The sequence below is a fragment of the Sarcophilus harrisii genome, chromosome 2 (assembly GCF_902635505.1).
Source record: "Sarcophilus harrisii chromosome 2, mSarHar1.11, whole genome shotgun sequence".
NCBI lineage: Eukaryota > Metazoa > Chordata > Mammalia > Dasyuromorphia > Dasyuridae > Sarcophilus > Sarcophilus harrisii.
In genome coordinates, this window is record NC_045427.1 from 362,059,941 (window position 1) to 362,084,972 (window position 25,032).

A 25,032-nucleotide genomic window follows, 5' to 3' on the forward strand; every position below is an offset into this window, starting at 1 on the left:
TGAAATATTGTACAATTAGCTTGTGAAGGAAATCAAAAATGCAGGTGTGCATAAATATAGGGATTGGGAATTCAATGTAATGGTTTTTAGTCATCTCCCAGAGTTCTTTTTCTGGGCATAGCTAGTTCAGTTCATTACTGCTCCATTAGAAATGATTTGGTTGATCTCATTGCTGAGGATGGCCTGGTCCATCAGAACTGGTCATCATATAGTATTGTTGTTGAAGTATATAATGATCTCCTGGTCCTGCTCATTTCACTCAGCATCAGTTCGTGTAAGTCTCTCCAGGCCTTTCTGAAATCATCCTGTTGGTCATTTCTTACAGAACAGTAATATTCCATAATATTCATATACCACAATTTATTCAGCCATTCTCCAACTGATGGACATCCATTCAGTTTCCAGTTTTTAGCCACTACAAAAAGGGCTGCCTCAAACATTCGTGCACATACAGGTCCCTTTCCCTTCTTTATGATCTCTTTGGGATATAATCCCAGTAGTAACACTGCTGGATCAAAGGGTATGCACAGTTTGATAACTTTTTGAGCATAGTGAGGAGAAAGATATGATGTTGTCATCTGTGAGGATGGGAGAAGAAGAGTGAAGAAGACGGAAGTTCAGCACCAATTCAGAGGTTTGTTCTCAGCATTACTTGGTTTAACAATAAAGAAAAGATATTCTCTGGGCATTTGTTTATCCATGGAAAATTGGCCAATTGGCTCCAAGGCATAAACAAACAATAGACATGATATCCATAGTGCACGTTTGAAAGTCAGATGTTTACCTCAAGTTCATCAGATTTCTGCTTTGTGACATCACTGTCTATAATGCCAGCCCACTATAAAAACACAGATATGCAGCCCCACTTTACCATTGAGAGATTCAAAATGAGAATTCCTCTTATAGTACAGAAAGAAAAAAATCTTTCACAAAGTTGAGTAGCACTTCAATATCCCTGAAGAATGGAGAGCTAGATTTGGAGGTTATGGACTAGAATTTCAAAAGTGGTTCTGCAACTTACAACCTAGAATTTTGTCTAAGTAATTAAATCTCTCTGAGCCTGTTTCCTCAGCAAAACTAGCGGGTTGAACTAAAAGGACATACTAGCTCCAAAATGTACGTTTCTCTAATGTGCCAAGGGAAGAAAGTAATTTGTTTTGAGAAGTGGTAAGTTCCCCCTTAAAGTCTCTTTGCACAAAGACTGGGCAATAATTTGTTGGGGACACTATATAAGGAGTTTCCAGTTAGATACAGGCCAGTCTAAATGTTGTCTTGGATCCCTTCCAAACCTGAAATTCTGTGAACAGTGCAGCATAATTGCAAAACTAAGATAAATCAGCCTTAGGTTTTATTAATTAAAAGCATCTTGTTTCAAAGAGGTAGGTGGTGCAGTGGATAGTAGGCTGGGCCTGGAGTCAGAAAGATGTAACTTCCTAAGTTAAAAATCTGACCTCAGACACCTCTTAGGTATGTGACCCTAGGGAAGTCACTTAACCCTATTTGCTTAGCTGTAAAACAAGATAGAGTAAGAAATGGAAAACTACTCTAATATCTTTGCCAAGAAAATCCCAAATGGGGTTATGACAAGTCAAGCATAACTGAAATAATTGAACAACAACTAGATCGAGAGGTAATGAGCTCTCTGTCTTCCATCCTACTCAGATCTCCCCACTGCTATGGTATGTTCAGTTCTGAGATTCACTTCTGAGAGGTTAAGAGAGTGGTCAGGATGATAAGGGGATGTCACATTTGAAGGAAGTGGGAATGACCAGTCTCGAAGAAGACTTAGTGAGGACATAATCGTTTTTAGCTATTTGAAGGGCTATCCTATTGACAAGGAATTAAACTTTTCTGCTCAGACTCAGAGGGAAGAAGTAGGAATGATGATTAGCAATTGCAAAAATGTAGATTTCATTTTGAAGAGAAAGCATTCTAATAATTAGAGCTGTCCAAAAATGAAAAGCATTATCTCTTGTGATTTAGTGTACTTCAATGAAGGTCTCCAAAGGAAAACTAAATGTCAGATATATTTGGAATTCTTATTCAGGTCTGAACTTATCTGACTATATATTACTCTCCCATTCCCCATGCCTGTGACATTGCCACATGATAAGCCCACTTGCTTTTTCTTATACTTGGTATTCTACCTCCTCCTCTCTCTTTGCCTTTGCTGGAACGCTCTCCCTTTTTACTTCTCTCTCCTGGAATCTGTAATTCCCTTTTCAGGTTTATCTCAAGGGCTACCTCCTTTAAGTGACCTTTTTCTGGGTGTTAATGCCCATCCCATCTATTATTGTATCTTTATTATGGATTTATCTGACTCCATTTATCTATGTACATCTCATACATGAAAGAATGAGGATGGAGATGATAACAACTTATAAATTAGTCATTTTTTTTCTTTCTCCACAAAAAGTTTTTTAGAATACCCATATATTACCAATAAAATCCAACAGGTAAAGATAGAAAAAAAGTTCCAGTCAAAATAATTGTAGAATGTATAAAATTTTTATAGTCTACCTACTAACATAGACCCAAGAATTATATGACTACAACTAGAAAACACTCTTTATAGAAATAAAGTAAAACAAACAATTGGGAGATGTATATTGCTTAATTATTGGAGGATGCTAATATAATAAAAATGATTATACTTTCTAAATTAAAAGATTTTTTTTACTATACCAAAATGCCAAAAGTTTCCTTTACAGAACTAGAAAAAATTAATAACAGAAATTCACCTAGAAGAACATTATATGGTCAAAGGTAAAAAGGAAAATAATAAAAAATATGGAAAAGAAGGGGATTCATAAATACCAAACCTCAAATTATACTACAAAGTATTAAATATTTAAATTCTAATTTAAAAAAGAAAAGTTGATCAAATTAGTTAAACAAGACCAAGAAGAAAATTAATATTAAAAGTATAGTATTCAATAAAACAAAAGACATCAGCGCTAAATCTGGCAGAAACTGTATTTATCCCAATATCTCACACAATTTAACAGATTAAGTTCCAAATGGATCTATGGCCTTCATATAAAAGATATATAATAAATAAGAGAAGCAAATAAAGAGCTATCTTTCACAACTGTGTATAAGGAAAGTTCTTAAGGAAACAAGGGAAATACTGACCAAAGATAAAAAGAAAAATTGTGATTACATAAAATTAGAAAGCTCTGGCAAAAACAAAATCAATGTAATTTCTAAGGAAATTAGTTAACCTCCCAATTAACTAACTGGAGAGGAGGGGAATCTTTGCCCCAAAATTCCTTTGATAAAGATTTGATATCTAAGCTATATTAGGAAATGAAACAACTATACAAAAAACAAAGGTCAATTTTCAACAAATAAATAGCCTAATAGTTTGCAAGAGGGAAAAAAAAAAAAACATGAGATAGAGCAAATTATGTAAATATGATGTTCCAAATCACTAGTAATGAGAAAACTGCAAATTAAAATAATTCTAACATTCTATCTCACAGCCATCAGCTTGACAAAGATGACAAAAATGATGATTATTGTAGTGGTTGTGAGAAGATAGGCACACTAATTGCACTCTTAGTGGAATCTGTAAATTGGTTCAATGTTCTAGAAAGCTATTTGGAACTATACTCAAATAGTTCTTATACTAATACTCTTTGGTCTAACAATATCACTGCTAAGCATATACTTCAAGAGATCAAAGAAAGGACCTATATATAAAAATACAAGTCCTAAAAAAGGACTTTTTGTGGTTGCAAAAAATTGGAAATAAAGTAGATTCCCAACAACTGGGGAATGGCTAAACAAGTTATGTTATGAATGTAATAGAAGATTATTGCATTCTAAGAAATGATGAAGACAGAAACCTGGGAAGACATATATGAACTAAAGGGAAGCTAAGTGAGCAGAACTAGGAGAATAACACATACAGTAGTTGACATGATGGAAAGGAAAACAATTCTAAAAGATTTAAAAACTCTGATCAGTGTAATGAATAATCATAACATCAGCAGATGATGATAAAATGTTTCCCATATCTTGATAGAGAGGTAAAGACCTAAAAATAAAGACTGAGGCATGCATTTGCAGACATTGCCATTGTTTTGCTTGACTATACTTGTTATACGGGAGAGTTTTTATTTGAGGGGAGGAACAGATAAGTCATGACAAGGAGTAGATCAGTAGTGACATTTGATGCCAAAACAAAAGAAAGAAAAGAGTGTCTTAAAACATTTTTAAAATAACAGAAGAGAGCAAAAGGAAGCTCAGATGTGTTAAGTTTTGCTACTAAAGTGTTAAATTTTAAAAGTTTTCATTAAAAATAAAACTCTATATTAAAAGTTCATAATTTCTTAAATAATTCTTTTCTAAAAAATTTGTATATTGCAACACTCATTTGTTGGTGTTTAAGTTCATAATTTTAAAAACATTTTGGGTTTTGGATTTTTTAATAATTTTAAAAATTTAAAGCAAAAAAAAAAAAAAAAAGAACCCATGAAATAGGCAAGATGACTATTATTAATCCAATGTAAAGATGAAGATACTCAGATACTGAAGTACAATTATTTTTGCTCATAGTCAAATAGTGAGCAAATGTCAGTCAGTACACAAATTCAAGTTTCTTTACCCCATGGCCAGTGTTTTTCCTACTATACCATAGTGACTCACTTGTTAGCACCTTTTCCCCTAAAAGCAGTATCCATGACAACCCCTGTGATTGGGATGAGAATCTTTGCCAAGTCTTTCAACAGATGCTGCTGTTTCCACATCATGAATGACATAGTGAAGTTATGTGATTAAGCCTATTTCGAAAAGTTGACCTTAATTTTCTCGTCAGAGGCAAATCAAGATGGGCACTCAAAACAAACAACAATATTATTACTAGACATATTTGGTCATCCATCCTGACAGAGTTTCTTAAAGAAAAAAAAAAGGCCAACTTCAACTTCACTTTATATTCTTAAGGCAGGGTTTAGGTCATTGAACATATCCCAGCTGTTTTGTGAAAGTGAGTTCAGCAAGCACCCTCTAGAGAGTGAAGTTCTTTTCCTCTGTGTTTTGATTTTTAATCTTATCCCTTCAAAAAACAAAGAGATGCTGTGACATAAATCGATTGGGACAAATGGAAATTTCTTGGTCCTATCTATAGGTATTTTTCTTGGTGGCAGTCTGTTTACACAGTTAGCCATTCTTCTTTGGGGCTAACTGGCAACAATGGAAAAACTAAGAAGACTGACAACAGTTGTTTTCACACACAAGAAACAGCTTAGTTATGAAACCAAAAAGGGAGCAATTGGTGACCATAGTCATATCAAAAGTGCCAGCTTTTTCTCTCCCTTTAAAACAAAAACAAACAAACAAACAAAAAAGCAGTCTACAAGTAGCAGTTAAAAGTGGGAAGAATTCAGTTTTCTAGATTGGCGTTTGATAGGCAGGTCCTTTTCACTTTTATTGCAAAGCAAGCCAGAGGAAGAGAAAGACAGCAAGCCAATGAGATCTCTATAATAGAGCTTTATAAATTTATTCCTGATTAGTTTTCCATGGTTGACTTTGTTTTCCCCTGTGTTGTGTTTTTCTCCTGGGAAGTCTTGTCCTATAAGTTGCCTCAAGCCTTGAGCTTAGAAAATAAAGATTTAACAAATGATGACATTATCTAGGACAAGACTTTCTGAGTATTCTTTAAGTGTTTCAGATAGGACTGAATTCAAGGTTAAGAAACCAACAAAAAAATACTTAAATTTTAACAAAACATGAAACATGAAAATAACAACTATGACATTAACCATGAAAACATTCACCATAATGATATTTTTTTTAAAAAAAACTTATAAAAGGTAAAAAAAAAAAAAACGGTTGGAGGAACTGAAGATATGATTAAGAAATTTGTGGAGAAATAAAAGGATGATCACCACGAAAATAGCTTAAAATCAATAAAGATCAAAGATTTACTTCCATGGAAAACAAACATTGACAATAAGGGTGGGAAGGAGATTCAGGGAAGGTTAGGAAATGATTCAATTTATGGCTGTTTCATTTGCAATAACAAAAACTTGGGAACAGCCTAAAAATCCAGTAATTTGAGGGAAAGAGGTGATAGTCTGGATCTGTAATTCCATCCACATGGGGAGACTCCCAGCTAAGGTTCTAGTCCAGTGTGAAAACTTCTTCCATCAATGCCAAGTAACTCAGAGTCTTAAAGTGATGGTTACAAAGATAACAGATGAGAGACAGAACGTTAACCTAATCTTCCTAACTTCATTTTGAATAAATTATGACAAAATATAATTCAATAGTGTAATGCTGTCAAAATATTAACATGAGAGATATAAAAAGACTGTGGATGTCTTACAATGATCATCAAAAAACAAACATAAATATATACAACATATATATATATATAAATACATACATATACATATGTATTTATTTTAAAAAGCCACATTAAAAGTACTGGAAATTCAGAAGGGAACAGGAAATAAACATTTTTTGATTAATTTATTTCTGATTTATTAAAATATGGCATAGTGTTTAATATATTACTCTTTTTCTAATTTTCTTAATTATTTGATTTCCTTGGTAGTTATTCATTTAACTTGAGGAAACACTACTGCACAAACAGGGGGTAAGGTGCAGTACCATTCCCTCTTCTGAGTCCACAGGGGTGGTTTGGAAAGATTTCAGTCCCTTTTAACAGTCTGGCTTCTAATGAAAAAGGATAGGTTTCCTTTTCACATATTCTACAATTCATTAAACTGCTCTAAAGATGATTTCACTTTTAATTTAGGTTATGGTTCCTATTTAGGGTTTCTCCAAAATATTCAATATACAAAATGAATCAGATATAGGGCAGGTAATTTACTCCTGCACACAAAAGAAATGCTAAGTTTAAAGTCTCAGTGCATATTAACCTAAAGACTTAAAACAAGATTCATTATCTTAACTTTGGTCTAATGTGACAATGTATTGCTAGGCTAATACTTAAATCTCATCAGAACATAAAAAAGTTGAAAGGATTGCTACTTAGGTATTACACATTTCACCTCAGCTCCTTACTATCTAATTAACTCAGTAGACATCTGCTTGTAAAAGTCAGCCAGATTTGGGTTTCACTGACCATCTTCTGTGATACAAAAGCTTTTCGGGACATTAGTCAGCTCCAACACAATAAAACTTTAAGCCTTCAAATTTCTCAAACCTTAAGAATGATTCTCAGTCACCCACTAGGGAAATGAAACACAAAACTGAATAAAAAGGCAGGGCCCAGGTGCAAATTCACCCTGTTGATTCTATTAGCAGAGGGGTAGGGAGAAATATAGCTGTTCATCTCCCAAAACCTTTTATGAAGAAAAAAGGATTTCTCTGTAAAGACTAACAATGTAGTCTTTGTTACATGGGAAGCAGCTAGACCCAAAACTGACTCACACAGTTCCCCAGACTACATCACTTTTAAGGGGCTGTGAGAGGGTAAATCAGGGCTTGCTGTGTCATATTAAATAGCAAGTCTTTTTGCACCCCACATGACAGGAAATAGATCCCAGGGATTCTATCTGATTGATCAGAATTGGGAAAGGCAATTCCAAGTATGTTCCATAGAATGGCCCCTGATGCATCATTTATTTATTTGTTTGTTTGTTTGTTTGTTTTTCTAGATAGAAACTTGCAAAGCCCGGGTACTCTTAAGGGCCATTAATCATGGGGGCAAGCAAACTAAGGGACTCATCAGGTACACAATAAATTGAGGAAGTTGAGGATCATCAGTCTTGTAAGTACTTATTAAGTGCCTACTTTGTGCCAAATCCTGTGCTTGGGAGAGGATATACAAAGATGAAACGGTCCCTTCCCTCAAGGAACGGTGAATGGGGTCTTTCTACAAGCTATATCATATCTCAAATCTATCAAATATAATATCTCAAATAAATAAGAGTCAACTTAAATTTGGAGTCAAGACATCTCCACATTAGTTTCAGTGAAAATCAGGATATAAGCTTTGCCCAATATTTCAGTCTTTGAGTCCTTTTTTTTTTTTCTGAGGCAATTGGGATTACGTGTCTTGCCCAGGGTCACACAGGTAGGAAGTGTTAAGTGTCTGAGAGCCTATTTAAACTCAGGTCCTCCTAACTTCAGGTCTGATGCTCTATCTACTGTACCACCTAGCTACCCCAGTCATTTTTATGCGCAAGTACCACCCACATCCATCCATTCTCCACATCTATATTGACAGGGAGATTCACATCATTTCAATCCAGACAATAAAATAATTGGCATTTACATTGTGTTATAAAATTTGGATAACATTTTACTTAAATTACTCATCCTTTACAATACCCTGTAAGGTAGGAAATATTAGCCCCACTTTACAGATAAAGGAAGCTACTCCCAAATAAGTTATATTAGTTTAGTTAGAGTTGCAAAATTAATAGAGGTCAGAGAGAATAGAACAGGACATTATTTTGGAACTGATAATCAAAAAGATGGGTGAGGTTTTTCTTTGAGAGTAATCCAAAGAATTCAGACTAATTTGATTTTTTGATGCTTCCTCACTATTTCTAATCTGCTTCAATGTAGTACTAAAATTTTTTTAAAAAGTTAAATTGAAATGAAAGACTGGATCACTTTTGACTCTAGAGAAGCCAAGAATATTCCTTCTCTTCCATAAAACACAGGTACTGGGGTAAGAAGGAATTTTGAGATTCCTCAATGTTCTAGAAAAAACCTGATTATGCAGGTGGAAGTCAGTTCATACCATGACCCAATCCATCCTCCTTTCATTAAAAGACAGTCCAGAGGGGAAAAAAAAACGATAAAACAAAAACTTGCTGAGATATTCTGAGATTATGTTTCAATCATGTTCCCCCAATGAGATGATGTGGTCATTTTTATTTGACAAGAAACTATATAATAATAGCTAGCATTTATATAACTAATGTTTACAAAGCAGTTTACACATACTGTTTCATAGGATCCTATGAAATAGATTTTATAATTATTATCATTTTGTACATGAGGAATGAAAGTCTAGAAGAGGTCAGTTGACTAGCAAGAGTCACACAGCTAATGAATATCTGGGACAACATTTGAACTCTAATCTAAGAGCTCTATCCACTATACTTCTTAGCTGAGCTGTAATAGAATCCTGCATCCCCAGTGTACTATTATTGACAAAGGTAGCAACCAGAATAGAACTGAACATAGAGTACTAATGCAATAAACAGTTATGAGATTAAATGGAATTGACACAAACTCTGAGCTAAAAATTGGTATCCCTTCCAAAAAGAAGAAATAGGATTATTTTTCTCCCCTTCACGTCATTCCCCAATCCCATTGCCCATCTTTTCACTTGGTTGACCAGATACTGTTTTCTCCCTGCCCTGGACGAGACATTAGGTCACACATTAAATATGTTCTTCCTGATTAAATGCCTTTCTGTGGATTAGCTTGCTACCAAGATTTATGAAAGAAAATTTGTCAAAAGGAAGCAAAATATAGAGTATTAAGGTGAAATGAAGGAATTCAATTCCCCATCCATTCCCTGTCCACATATTTTTTCTCTAGGAAGGGCTTTTCTAATCTCTCTGATTCAATGCACTTCTTAAGTACTTCAAGAATATTTGATAGTCATCAAGGTCCCCCTGCAACTCAAAATCCTATATCCTTCTAAAGGATTGGCTTACTTGGTATGATCATGATTTTCTCTACCAGAAAAAAACAAACACCAAACCCAAAAAAACAAATTGTTATGACTTCAATTCAACTTCCCATAAGATACATGTCTTTTCCCTACAATATCTCAGTGCATGGTTTGCTTCTCATAATTGCTCATCTAGTTGTATTAGTTGACTCCATTGACATGTCTTAGAAACTACGAGCAAAACTTTGGCCAATCAGGGATTGCTATCGCCTGCCTGGAGACTTGATTTCTGCCTGAAATATCTCAAAGAATTGACATCCTTGTCAGCCTTCATTGGGAACAAAAGGAACATGATATATGTGGTTTAACGAGAACAAAAAGGAGCACAATGAATAAATATAGTTGACTCTTGATGAAATAAAACAAAATTAGCATGTCAAACATCACTGAAAAATTTGTTGTGTTTCTATTATAAGTAGGTGATACAAAAATGAAAAAAAAAAAAAATCCTGAAGTAACATAGGAAGTACTTTGAAGTCAGAAAACCTGGGTTCAAATTTTGTTTCTCTCATTTATTACTTGACCTGGGATAAGTCATATGAAGATAGACATATAACAGAATAGCAAAGTATATCAACAGCTTTTTTTTTTCAGGAGACCTGTATTCTTGGTCTAACTCAACTAAAAATTTACTATGCTGGTCTTAAGCTGGTCATCTCCCCTTTGGGCAACAGTTTTTTTCATCTGTAGAATGGGTGGATGATCTCTAAGGTCCTGTTTCAGTTTTTACATTTTATGACTGTATACTAATCAAAAGAATTTAAGGAACACTGAAAAAAAGGGAAAACTATGAGAAGAAATCAGGCAAGGATTGCAGGTATTTTATATTAGGAACAAACACTAGGCTTTGTCCATTAGTGGATATCTGTACAATCCCTTGAATGGTAGTAGGTGGGGGTGGAGCAAGTATTCTCCATGAACAAGTATAGGACAAACTAAGTTCCTGAGTACTAGAATGGATATTTCAAAAATTTTATAATAATATATAAATAAATATTAGCTATTGTTTTGTTAAAATTGCTCCATCATTTCAGTGCTGTCTGATTCTTTGTCACCCCACTTGGAGGTTTTGTGGCAGATATACTGGAGTGTTTTGCCATTTCCTTCTCCAGCTCATTTTGTGGATTAAAAAAAAAAAACCAAGGCAAACAGGATGAAGTGACTTGCCTAGGGTCAAACAGCCAGTAAGTTTTTGAAGTATTTTGAACTCAGAAAGTTGTCTTCCTGCTTCCAAGTCCAGTGCTTTATCCACTGTACCAATTAGCTGCTATTGTTGTTCTCCCACTCCTTCTCTTCTTCTTCCTCCTCCTCCCCCTCCTTCACTTCCCCCTACTCTTCTCTCTCCTCCTCCTCTTCCTCTTCCTCTTCATCCTTTCCTCCTCCCTCTTCCCCTCCTTCTTCTCTTCCTCCTTTTTCTTTCTCTCAATCTGTGCCATTCAGAGAGAGGGAAGGGAATAAGCATTTATATAGTGCTTGCTATGTGTCAGGCACTATCCTAAGTGCTTTTTACTTTTATAGCTCTATCTTATCTATCTATCATGTATGCATATATTTTAGCTGGTCTGTTGACCATATTATGTATTCCACCTTGTGTCACAATTGTTTGTATTCTTAGCCTTCCTACCTAATTGTAAATTCCTTAAAGAGCTGGATGAGTTCTTAGAGATCAGTCCTCTCATTTCACAAGTGAGGAAAGTGAGATTAAGAGACTTAACTCAGATCAAGTAATAAGTGACAGAAGCAGATTTGAACCCTGGTCTTCTGACTTCAAAGTACTTTCTATATTGCCTCAGGATTTTTTTTCCATCTTTGTATCACTTGCTTATAATAGACATACAACAACTGAGGTATTTTTCAGTGATGTTTGACATGCTAATTTTGTTTTATTTCATCAAGAGTTAACTGTATTTGTTCATTGTGCTCCTTTTTGTTCTCTTCCTTCTCCAACTCATTTTACAGTGAGGAAACTGAGACATAATAGGGTTAGGTGATTTGCCCAGAATAACAGAGCCGATAAGTGTCTAAGGTCAGATTTAAACTCAAAAAGAGAATTTCCACTGTATCTACTGTGCTCCCTGCCTGCCCCTCATCGATGTGCTATTTTATCCTTAATGGCTGCCAATTCCCCCCCCCCCCCACTGTAAGGAAAGCTTAACTTCGGTTCCTTTCTAGTTCTCCTGGATCCACTGAGGCAGAACTGTCCTTAATTACAGGTCATAAGCTGTTCTTCCAAGGATTGTTCTCTTTTTGTCTTTGATTAGAAAGAAAACAGTAAAAAAAAAAAAAAAAAAAAAAAATTCCAGTGATCTACAGAAATACTCAGCACTGGATTTAGAGTCAGAGAACTTAGGTTCAAATGCTGACTCTACTACTTTCTTATTGTTACATTTTTGGGCAAGTAGCTGAACCTCTTTGGGTCTCACTTATTTCATCTGTAAAATGGGACATCTTTAAGATGTAGCTTTCAAAATTGAATGGATGTCATCAGTTGGGAAATGGCTGAATAAGTTATGCTATATGAATGTAATGTAATATTATTGTTCTTTATGAAATGACGAAAAAACTGTTTTCAGAAAAGCTTGGCAAGACTTACCTGATGCTGACTGAAGTGAGTAGAACTAAGAGAATATTGTACACAGTAACAATAAGATCATCATTAACTGTTATGGACTTGGCTCTTTTCAACAATGAGGTGATTCAAGCTATTCCATTAGACTTATGGTGGAAAGTGTCATCCACATTCAGAGAGAGAACCATGGAGACTAAAGGTGGATCAAAGCATAGTATTTTCACCTTTTGTAGTTGTTTAGGTTTTTTCTTTCTTATATTTTTTCCTTTTTGATCTGATTGTGTTTTTTTTTTTTTTTTTTTTTGCACAACATGAGGAATATGGAAATACATTTAGAAAAATTGCACATGTTTAACTGATCAGATTGCTTGCTGTCTTTGAGAGAGGGAAGGAGGAAGAGAGGGAGAAAAATTTTGGAAGACAAGGTTTTGCAAAAGTGAATGTCAAAAACTATCTTTACATGTATTTAGATAAATAAAATGAAATTAAGGAAAAAAAATGTAGCTCTCAGTCTGTGATCCTATGATTCTAGCCACCCCCTCCTACTGGTGAGGGTATGTAAATTTCCAGTTCTTCAGGAAACTACTGAAGCTAAGAATCCTCTTACTGGTCGACCAGCATCAGTTAGTTCTATGCTGCACTTCAGAGGAGAGTGTACTTAGTCAACATTAGCCTTTAAGGGCCTCATTTCCAAAATATAGAGAGAGAACTGACTCTAATTTATAAGAAACCAAGCCATTCTCCAATTGACAAAATGGTCAAAGGATAAGAACAGACAATTTTCAGATGATGAAATTGAAATTATTACCACTCATATGAAAGTGTTCCAAATCATTATTAATCAGAGAAATGCTAATTAAGACAACTCTGAGATACCACTACACACCTGTCAGATTGGCTAAGATGACAGAAAAAAATAATGATGATTGTTGGAGGGGATGCAGGAAAATTGGGACACTGATATATTGTTGGTGGAGTTGTGAACGAATCCAACCATTCTGGAGAGCAATCTGGAATTATGCCCCAAAAGTTATCAAACTGTGCATACCCTTTGATCCAGCAGTGTTTCTACTGGGCTTATACCCCAAGGAGATACTAAAGAAGGGAAAGGGACCTGTATGTGCCAAAATGTTTGTGGCAGCCCTGTTTGTAGTGGCTAGAAACTGGAAAATGAATGGATGCCCATCAATTGGAGAATGGTTGGATAAATTGTGGTATATGAATGTTATGGAATATTATTGTTCTGTAAGAAATGACCAGCAGGATGAATACAGAGAGGCTTGGAGAAAACTACATGAACTGATGCTGAGTGAAATGAGCAGAACCAAGAGATCATTATATACGTCAACAATGATACTGTATGAAAATGTAATCTGATGGAAGTGGATTTCTATGACAAAGAGACCTAATTCAAATGATCAAATGATCAATGATGGACAGAAGCAACTACACCCAAAGAAAAAACACTGGGAAATGAATGTAAACTGTTTGCATTTTTGTTTTTCTTCCCGGGTTATTTTTACCTTCTGAATCCAATTCTCCCTGTGCAACAAGAAAACTGTTTGGATCTGCACACATACATTGTATCTAGGATATACTATGACATATTCAACATATATAGGACTGCTTGCCATCTGGAGGGGGGTGGAGGATGGGAAGGGAAAATCTGAACAGAAGTGAGTGCAAGAGATAATGTTGTAAAAAAAAATTACCCTGGCATGGGTTCTGTCAATAAAAAGCTACTATTAAAAAAATTAGCCTTTAAGAAGCAGCAGCAGTACTAAGAAACAAGGTGAAAATGGTAAGTAACATGACAAATATTTTTAGTTGCCAGTCCAGAATTCACAGATCCAAAGGGTTACCCATATACTTCTCCCTAATTCCTTCCTAATCAAGAGTCAATAGAATAGAGAGAACACTTTCAAACCACTCCTTTACAGAAGTTTGAGGTCCATAACTGTTACACATTTAGGGAGATTTTGAACTTTTGTAGTGGATTGACTAGTTGTGCTGATTTTTCCTCTTTTCATTTTTTTTGTCATTAAAAATACTATTTGTTATAGAGAATAGCTCTTTGGCAGAGGAAAAGGGATACTGGGAGAAATGATGATCATATGAAAAGACAAAAGATATCAATAAAAAGCCTTGTGGGTTTGGGGTTTTTCTTTTCTTTTCTTTTTTTTTTTTTAAGAGTAAATGGGACATCTTAAAAATAACACTGAAATAAGAGTCTATACTCAAGCTCTAGACTCAGCTCTATCACTAACCAGCTTTATGATTTTAGATATTATTTAATCCCCATTGGTCTCAATTTCCTAATCTACAAAATGTAGGAGTTTCACTAAATTATCTCAAAGATCCTTTCCAACTCAAGGCTTATAAATTCTAAAATCCTCTCAAATAGATTGTAATAAACACTAGGAAGAACATCTGGCTTACAGGAAACTCTTCCTTCCTCTCCTGGTTCCAAAACAGTCCTTGGAGTCCAGCTCCAACCCAGGTTGACCTATGAATCATATTTCAGAAAATTCTAAAGGCTTATGGTCTAAGTTGGTTCTGCAATCACTTCTTCCTGACACCCTGCCCTACCCTACCACCCCAAACCACAAGCTCTATTATTTTGAACTTTGAAATTCTTCTGTCTAATCAAAATCTCCAGTTCTTGTTTCTCCCTCTGACTCACTCCTCCTAAACCTATTCATCTTCACCATGACCACCAGTTTCTCCATCTGTCCCTGTTTACCCAGATATCTCACTTTCCTCTACAGTCTTGACCCTAGAACTGATCAGAACAACTGTATCCAATATCCAACACCACAAACCCCACTATCTTACTGTTCTTTATTCTTTGCCAGTCCTCAACCCTAATCACATTCCCCATCATCCATATTCTTCTCTGTTGACTTCCATCCTACTGAAGAGCACTGAAGGAGGTCATAGTACTATGCCAATTGGTATCATTACAAATTTATGTTAATTAAACTCAATGAGGAGGCAGCCTGGTACAGTGGATAGAGACAAAGCCTAGGCATCAGGAATGTCTGGATTCAAGTTCTCCCTCCAACATACTAGTTGTGTGACCACAGGCAAGCTATTTAATATCTCAGTGACCCTGTGACAATGCTCTAAGACTGTAAGTGACTGCAAAATTGCCCATTTATATCAATGGAAGGAGTTTCTGCACTAGTAGTTCCCTACACCACATCAATGAAATCACAAATTCTGATTTGTTTTTAAATCTCAACTATACCTTCATTGCTGCATAAGGGGGAAAATCCCAAACATTTTTACTCTTTCAATTCAACATTTGCTAAATACCTACTATGTGTAATGCACTCAGTAGATGTTCAAAAAATTCTCAAGGATCTAATTGCTTCCCACTATGTTGCTGGTTTGTTGGCTGGTTGTTGCCCTTCTTCTCTCTCAACAGATATCCTCTTTTTTTAAAGAGGAAATAAAAGCTATCCACCATGACTTTCCTTTTCTACTGGATTCCAAACATTACAACCTCCCTGTCTTCACCTAACATCTCTTCTTTTGGTCATCCCTGAACCTTTCTCTAAGTCTTGACTTCTCCTTCCATCTCATTCCTTCCTACCTCTCCTAGGAACATCATCCATCATTTTTTCTTTTATCTTTAATCTATTCCCATCTCTTGGCTCTTTCTCAATTGCTCACAAACATGCTTAGATATATCTCAATCTTTAAAAAGCTGAAATTATCTCATGTACAAAATCTTTTTTTTTCTATTCTATAATACTATTGTAGAAGACATACTGGACCCTAGTCTTGGGCCTCAGATTAGCTTCTGAAAATTTCTAACATAAACATTTTCTAAAATCACTAATATATGTTTAGATTTGTTGGGTCCACAGGAGGAACACTTGCCCCATAAGCTGTTTCTTGAAACCAGGCAACAAAATTGCTGTTTTGACTAACTGCTTTTAACAGCTTAACAGTGGCTAAGCTACTGTCTGAAACAGATTCTGTTTTTTAGCAATCTTAGTATTTCTAAAATGACTTAGAGCCAAAATTATGATACATAAGGTTTCTTCTCCCAATTAGTTACCCATGCTATTTGGCTTACTGCTTTTGCAAAATAAAGCTTTGACTAAAGAGAATTCTGTGTCAGTGTTCTCACTCTAACCTGAACCAAAAGTTCTCTCTCAGCACTACAGAAATACTTATTTTATTTCTTAAATTCAGAATAAAAATAAATAAAAAACTGCAATAAACTTTGCCACCCACTTAAGTTATCACTCTTTGAAGATATAACTGTACTCTTTGAAAGTCCTAGAAAATCAACTAAAAAACTAGTACACACAATTAACAACTTTAGCAAAGTTGCTGGATATAAAACAAATCAGCATAAATCATTAGCATTTCTATGTGTTACAACAAACCCAGCAGTGAAATAGAGAAATCCTATTTAAAATAACTGTAGATAATATAAAATATTTGGGAGTTTGCCTGCCAAGACAAAGGCAAAAACTACATAAACACAATTACATAACATTTTTCACACAAATAAAGTTAGATCTAAACAGTTGGGAGAATGACAATTCTACCTAAATCAGTCTACTTATTCAATGCCATACCAACCAAACTGCCAAGAAATTACTTTTTAGAAATTTAAAATTATAATTTTAGAAAAAAAATATTAAGAAAATTCATCTGGAAGAACTTTTGTTCTTCAAACAAAAGAATTACATGACAATTAGTGAGAAGAGGAAAAAAAAAAAAAGGCAAAAGAAGGTGGCTTAGCTGAATCAGACCTAAAACTCCATTATACAGTGGAGGTCATCAAAACCATTTGGCATTGGCTAAGAAATAACCAACTACTAATAGTGAATCAGTGGAATAGATTAGGTTTTATAAGATAGTCAATCTTATAATCACTATAGTCAATTACTATAGTAATGTAGTATTTGATAAATCCAAAAACTTCAGCTTCTGGGATAAGAATTATTTGATTTAAAAAAATTTTGCGGACAGAAACTAGACATTGACCAACACCCAACATCCTATATCAATATAAGGTTAAAATAAGTTCGTGATTTAGACATAAAGGGTAATACTATAAGCAAATTGGGAGAACAAGAGATAATGTGCCCATCAGATCTTTGGAGAAGGGAAGAATTAATGGCCAAAGGAGAACTGGAGAACACTGGAAAAAGCAAAATGGATAATTTTGATTTAATTAAATTAAAAAGGGTTTGCACAAACAAAACCAGCGCAGCCAAGATTAGAAAGGAAGCAGAAAGCTAAGAAAAATTTTTTTTACAACTAGTATTTCTGATAAAGGCCTCATTTCTTTTTTTTTAATTTTATTTTTTATTATAACTTTTTATATACAAAACATATACATGGGTAATTTTTCAACATTGACCCTTGCAAAACCTTCTGTTCCAACTTTTCCCCTCCTTCCCCTCACCCCCTCCCCAGATGGCAGGTAGTCCCATACATGTTAAATATGTTAAAGTATATGGTAAATACAATATATGTATACATATTTATACAATTATCTTGTTGCACAAGGAAGATCAGATTTAAAAAGAAGGTAAAAATAACTTGAGAAGAAAAAAACAAAAGTGCCATTAAACATTTAACAGAAAGAGTGGAAATGTTATGTTGTGGTCCATACTCATTTCCCAGTGTTTTAAAGGCCTTATTTCTAAAATATATAGAGAAGTGACTCAAATTTATAAGAATACAAGCCATTACCCAACTGACCAGTGGTCAAAGGATATGAACTGACAATTTTCACACAAAGAAGTTAAAGTCATTTCTAAGTCATATAAAAAAAAATTGCTCTAAATCGCTATTAATTAGAGAAATGCAGATTAAGAGAACTCTGAGGTACCACTTCAAATCTCTTAGATAGCTAAGATGAAAGGAAAAGATAAAGATAAATGTTGGAGGGGATTGGGAAAACTGGGATACTAATGCATTATTGATGGAGTTGTGTAATGATCCAATCATTCTAGAAAGTAATTTGGAATCATGCCCAACAGCTATACATACCCTTTGGTTCAACAGTGTCTCTCCTGGGGATGCATTCCAAAAAAATCATAAAATAGAGAAAAGGACCCACATGAACAAAAGTGTTTGTAGCAGCCCTTTTTGGTAGTGGCAAGGAACTGGAAATTGAGTGGATGCCCATCAGTTGGGAAATGGCTGAATAAGTTATATATGAAGGTAACAGAATATTATTGTTCTATAAGAAATGATGAGCAGCTTAATTTTAGAAAGGCCCAGAAAAACTTACATGAACTGATGCTGAGTGAAGTGAGCAGAAACAAAAGAACATTGTACACAGACAGTAACAAGAAGATTATCAACTGTGATAGACTTTGATCTTTTCAATAATGAGGTGATTCAAGGCAATTCCAATAGACTTGTGATGAAAAATACCATCTACATTCAGAGAGAGTACTATAGAAACCGAAGGTAGATCAAAGCATAGTATTTTTACCTTTTATTATTGTTTTTGTTTGCTTGGGTTTTTTTTCTTGTATTTTTTCCCTTTTGATCTGATTTTTTATTTTGTACAATATGAGGACTATGGAAATACATTTAAAAGATGTACATATATAACCGATATCAGATTGCTTGCTATGAGGCAAATGGTAAGCAAGAGAGGGAGAAAATTTTGGAATACAAAGTCTCATGAATGTTAAAAACTATTTTAAACTGTATTTGGAAAAATAAAATACTATTTAAAAAAAAAAAAAAGAACCACTCAACAGAAATTGTTCTCTCCAAGGTTCCAAATGGTCTCTTAACTGCTTAATAGCATAGCCTTTTAACAATCCTCATCCTACTTAACTTCTTTCAGAATACTAAACATTGTAGACTAAGCCCCTCTTCCTAACAATCTCTCCACCCTTTCCTTCTTTTATTCTATTTCATCTTGGCTTTTCTACATTTTCTGACCATAACTTCTCAGGCTTCTTTGTTTAGTCACTAAGTGCCCACTATGTGTCAGACATTGAGCTAAGCACTGGGCACATAAAAAGAGAGAAAGACAGTTGTGGTTTCAAGAAGCTTGCAATCTAATATGTGAAGACAATATGCAAACAGAACTATTCAAATCAAGCGATATTCAGGATAAATCGGGGTGGTGGTGGAAGGGAATTAAGCAGAGGGAAGGCAAATAGACTCTTTCCAGGTCTCTGTCTTGGGCTCAGTTCTCTTTTCCTCTCCTCTATTCTCCTTTCTTCTCTTTTTCTTTCTCTTTTGTGAAGATCTTTTTCAATTTCCATAGTTTCGAATATAACCTCTATAAAGAAAATGAAAAATTCATATATCTAGCCCTAATGGTTTTTGAATGCTAATCATGTATTGGTGGCTATCTTGTCTTGAATGTTCCATGGGCCTCATAAACTCAATATATTCAAAACAGTCTTATCTTCCTCCCCCCCAAAAAAAAAAAAAAACTTCATCCCTCCTTCAAATTTTCATGTCATTTGAAGACAGTACCATCCTTGTTGTCACCAACTTGAAATCATCTGCATTACTCTTTTCTCCCTCAAGCTCCATAGACAACAATTCTACCTCCACAATATAAATCTCAAATCCTTCCCCTTTTCTTCATTTACACAATCATCATCCCAGCTCAGTCCATTATCATATCTACTTTCTAATCTATCCTTCATATAGCTGACAAGATAATATTCTTAATGAATTTTATTAATCATCCAATAACCATTTATTAAGCACCTACTATGTGCTAAGCATATTATTCTTCCCTCTGAAGGAAGGAAGGAAGGAAGGAAGAAAGGAAGGAAGGAAGGAAGGAAGGAAGGAAGGAAGGAAGGAAGGAAGGAAGGAAGGAAGGAAGGAAGGAAGGAAGGAAGGAAGGAAGGAAGAAAAGAAAATCCTTCAGTAATTGTCTAGTGCCTGTTAGATAAAACATAAACTCTTGGTCTGGCATTTAAGGCTCTCCATAAACTGGCTCTTTTCCACTTTTCTTGCCTTACTCATACTGCTACTCCCTTTCATAAATTCCATCTTCCAGCCAAAATGAACTGCTAATTGTTCTCTCGGAACCCTTATCTTCAATCTCCCTGCTTTTACATAAGCCATCTTCCCCATTCCTGGAATGTGCTTCCTACTGTGTATGTTTTCTAAAACTCCTGTCTTTCAACTGTAAGAAGATGCCATCTCCTTCATGGAGCCTTTTCTGATGCCTCTCTGTGATCTCTTTCCTCAGTTTTAGCACAGTGCCTTGCATATAGTAGGTGCTTTAAAACGAATATTTTACCAAATTTAATTGAAACTTCCTGTGCCTCAAATGAATACCAAAGGAGAGCCGGACCCCTTCTGCCCCAACTAAGAACCACTGAACTGAAAATTGTTAGAACTAGAAAGAAGAAAAAGAAAAAACCCTTAGAACCAAAGAAAGTGAAACTTAAAAAAAAAAAAAGAAAGAAAGAAAGAAAAAAAAAACGTATAAACTGTCTTGTCCAACCCCCTTATTCTACAGATGATGAAATTAAAATTTGGGGGGTGAGAGGGAAATAAGGAACTTGTCCAAGTTCACACAGTGAAGCAGCTGTGACCCAATGTAAAGAGCACTGTATTTGTTCTGCACATAGTAGGCACTTATTACCTTCAGGATTCTTCTCTGGGCCTCATTTTCTCTACGGTAAATTAGGGGATAAAAATGGATGAGGTCTGGAGCCCGTTTTGAGATCCGATATAGTATCGGTTTCAGAGACCCAAACATGCCATTATTCCTTAGTCTCCCCAATAACCTTTTCCCTGGTGCTTACCACTTCATTTGCTCCAATCCACTTAACCACCCTCCCAGAACGACCACACCCTCCGCCACTTCCCTCGCACAGCCCCAGCTATCAGCCCGAAGGGAAGGAGGCGGGGTCCAGGTGGGCGTCTCGAGCCGATCCCGAAGCTCTGGCAGCGGCCCCTCACCTGGCACAGCAGGTCGCGCACGTAGGCGGCGCAGACCGCGAAGGTGTCGGGCTCCAGGCGGCTGGTCACAGCCCAGTAACGGCGGCTCAGTGCGGCATCCTGCTCTGCATCGCAGCAGCCGAAGGCCGAATACTGCTCGCAGAAGGGCAGCGGGCGCGGCGGCCGGAATGGGGGCTTGAAGTCCAAGCACTGAGGGTGCGCGCTCCCAGGGCCGGCCCCCAGAGGAGCCAGGGCGAGCGGCAGCAGCACTAGCCGGGCCAGTGCCGCCCTGCAACCGGCCAGAGCCATGGGGGCGCTCCCCAGAGCGCGGTCCGGCCAGCCTGCTCCGCACTGCCCCCGCTCCTCGCTTCTGTCCCGCCTCCACCTCTTCCTTCTGTCCTTCCCTCTTCTGCACTCTAGGCCTTCGCAGAGAAGCGAAGAGAGAACTAGTCCCCAACTTGGCGAGTGCCGGGCTCTTGCTACGCCTTCTCAGCTCCAGCTGTGCCCCCCTCCTCCCTTTAGGTCGCTTACAGCCCCGCCCTGCGGGGAGGGTAAGGGGACCCAGGAGAGTGGAGACGTTCCTCCCACCCATCGAAAGATTCCCCCGCCCTGACTGAAGAGGAGGAAAGGATGATTAGCCCTCTCCTTAATAGTTTCTCCCCACCCCATCCTTCACCCCTCAGCCCCTAACTGAGCTTTTCCTTCCCGGAACCCAGCGAGCCTGGGAGAATGTTTAAGGTCACTTCCAAGATCCCTCCAGCCCAAGATTCTGCCTCTGGGGAGGCCTTGGGATTCCATCCACAGAAGGCAAAGTCGTTGGGCCCAAAAGTCTTTCCCTTGGTTCTGTCCACAAACCACAAACCTTTCTCAGATCCTGGAGGGAATTTTAATGTTCTTGCATAAGTCAGTACTCTCACTGAGCCTCACAAAAATCAACAATATTCTTAACCTGGAATCCAAAGACAAGGAAATCAGAGGATTCTATGAACTTAAATGGGAGAAAATAGTTATACTTCCATTAACTTCTAATTGAAATGTAGCAGTTCCTTCAATTATTTAAAAACACTGTTTTGAGGAAGATCTATAGGCTTCTTTACACTGTCAATTAAAACAGATTGTTCATGAAGCCAAAAATGATCCCTATTCTAGAGAATCTAAGGCCCAATCAGTTTAGATAATTTATGATATAATATATCATCATGTTAAAATTCCTTCCAAGTCTGATGTTCCATCTCCTAAACATCTCTGGCTTAAGATGTTTAGTTATTCTAAAGTCTATGAAAATTTTAATGTTCTACGGTTCTACATTTCTAAGATCCCTCCTTCACAGTTCTGACAAAACTCTAAGATGCAGGGATGTCCTGGCTTCCTAAATTGTCTTTCTTTTTCTAACTCAACTTAGAGGAAGTAAGTTTAAGTTTTTCAGGAGATACAAGAAATAGAAACATTGCTGAGAAGGTAGTTCAATTCACCAAGCACCAAGAACCTGCCTATATGCTGGGCATTGAGGCACAAAATGATCACTGACTAAGAGAATAATATATTTCTGCAGTTGGATCTGTGACCTTAGGCAAATGGCTATTTCCTCCAATGGTTCAAATAATAATTCATCATACCTTTTACTCTATGCCATTTTTTTGTCCTCCTGTGCAAACTCTCAAATGGGAATTCACCCAAATGACTAGAAGATGGAGTCCCTTCCTCATATTATCTTGTTATTTGGAACCACGCCCAAAAGGCTATATAAAACTATGTATACCCTTTGATGCAGCAGTCTCACTACTGGGTCTGTATCCCAAAGAAATTATAAAAGAGGGGAAAGGACCCATATGTGCAAAAATTTTTGTAGTGACTCTTTTTATGATGGCAAGGAATTGGAAATTGAATGGATGCCCATCAATTGGGGAATGGTTGAATAAGTTAGAGTATAATGAATGTAATGGAATATTGTTATTCTATAAGAAATGATGAGCAGGCTGATTTCAGGAAAGCCCGGAAAGACTTATAAGAACTAATGTTTAGTGAAGTGAACAGAACATGGAAAACATTGTACTCAGTTAACAGCGAGATTATGTGATGATCAACTATGATAGACTTAGCTCCTCTCAGCAATGAAGCAAGTCAATTCCAATAGATAGATGGAAAATGATATCTACAGAAAGAAACCATGTAAATGTAAATCAAAGTATTCTATTTTCACTTTTTTTGTTTGTTTGTTTGCTTTTTCTTTCTTGGGTTTTTGTTTTGTTCTGATTTTTTTCTTTCACAACATAATATGGACATGTGTTTAAAATTGTTATATATGTATAACCTGTATCAGATTGCCTTCTATCTTTGGGTGAGGGAAGGGGAGGGAAAACGTGGAACTCAAAATCTTACAAAAATAAATGTTGAAAAGTTTCTTTATATGCAATTGGAAAAATGAAATATTGAGAGGCAAAAAAAAGAAGTATCCTATTATTTCCCAACTCACAGAAGAATAAAGAACAGTATAAATAAAACCCAGGGAAATAAGAAATAGACAAATAATTAAAATATAAATTAGAATTTATTATAGGCTTAGGAAGAGTTAGTGACCATGTTCCTCTTTCCTCTGTGGAATCCTACCTTGCTATCTCTTAAAACCATCTTTTGAATCTAGAGGAAGATTAATGTCCACCATCCTGATGGTAGAGAAGATGCTAATGATGGACTTTTGAGTCGAGAAAACTCTCTCTCTGAGGAAACATTAACATATAAGTCAATGAGCAGGTACTCTTCCTCTCTGGGGGAGGGGCAAAACCAACTCCAGGAAAAAGTTTATTTGTGCTCAGTCCCTACACTCTAACACAGACCTATACCTAATATTAATAATAGCTTTTATTCTTTTTTTTCTCCTCAAAATGAATTTTAGCTTGATGCCCAACATCAACTAAAGAAAAAAAATATTATTTTAAATGATGGTAGATGTATTTTTTTTAATTAAAGCCTTTTATTTTCAAAACATATGCATGGATAGTTTTTCAACATTGACCCCTGCAAAACCTTCTGTTCCAAATTTTCCCCTCCTTCCTCCTACCCTCTCCCCTAGATGGCAAGTAATCCAATATATATTAAACATGGTAAAACATATGTTAAATCCAATATATGTATGCATATTTACACAATTATCTTGCTGCACAAGAAAAATCAGATCAAGAAGGGGGGAAAATGAGAAAGAAAACAAAATGAAAGCAAACAACAACAAAAAAAGTGAAAAATGCTATTTTGTGATTCCCCACTCAGTTCCCATACTCCTCTTTATTACAAGAACATTTTAACTGACCTCAATCATCCCATTGTTGGAAAGAGTCATGTCATGATGTAACAAAATCTCCACTTATTAACAGTTTGTTGAACAAAGATTTCTAGACTAATGAAAGTAACAAAATCAACTTTTTGGGTTTCTGTAACTTCTTTTGTACTTGCCTGTGTATTTATTTTGACTGCTGTTATTGTCTTATTTAGTTACTTGTTCTTTTCTTTTTTCTTCAACCTTGATCATTTCATATTTCTCTGAATAAGTCATATCTGTCCTTTCTTATAATGCTATAATCAGCCATTAAATTCATATGCCAGAAGTATGAGATTTAGGAGATAATCCTAGGGTGGGATCACTGGGTGAGAGGGTATGGACATTTTTCTAACTCTTACTGTAAAATTCCATAATGCTTTCCAAAAAGATGGAATAAATTCAGAGCTTCACAAGCAATGTTTTTCCAGAAGCATAAGTTTTGAATTTTATCCACATTTACTGTCTTTGTCAATTTGGGTACAATGGGTACAATGTTGGGTAGATACAATCTTGGAGTTCTTTTAATATGTGATAAGAGCAAAGAACTTAGCCACTCAGTATTCC

General features: G+C 35.9%; 1 protein-coding gene across 3 annotated transcripts in view; it reads right to left on the reverse strand.

Moving 5' to 3' along the window:
• Nucleotides 1–21,755, reverse strand: part of HHIPL1 (HHIP like 1) — a 94,225-nt gene extending 72,470 nt beyond the window's left edge. For 2 of the 3 annotated variants that reach the window (XM_031953281.1, XM_031953282.1), the window contains exon 1: nt 21,177–21,755. In XM_031953281.1, the coding sequence (XP_031809141.1) occupies nt 21,177–21,464 (288 nt within the window). In that variant the 5' untranslated portion in view covers nt 21,465–21,755. The remainder of the gene's footprint in view (nt 1–21,176) is intronic. The other variant, XM_031953280.1, reaches the window with a different exon arrangement.
• Nucleotides 21,756–25,032: the final 3,277 nt, after the last annotated feature.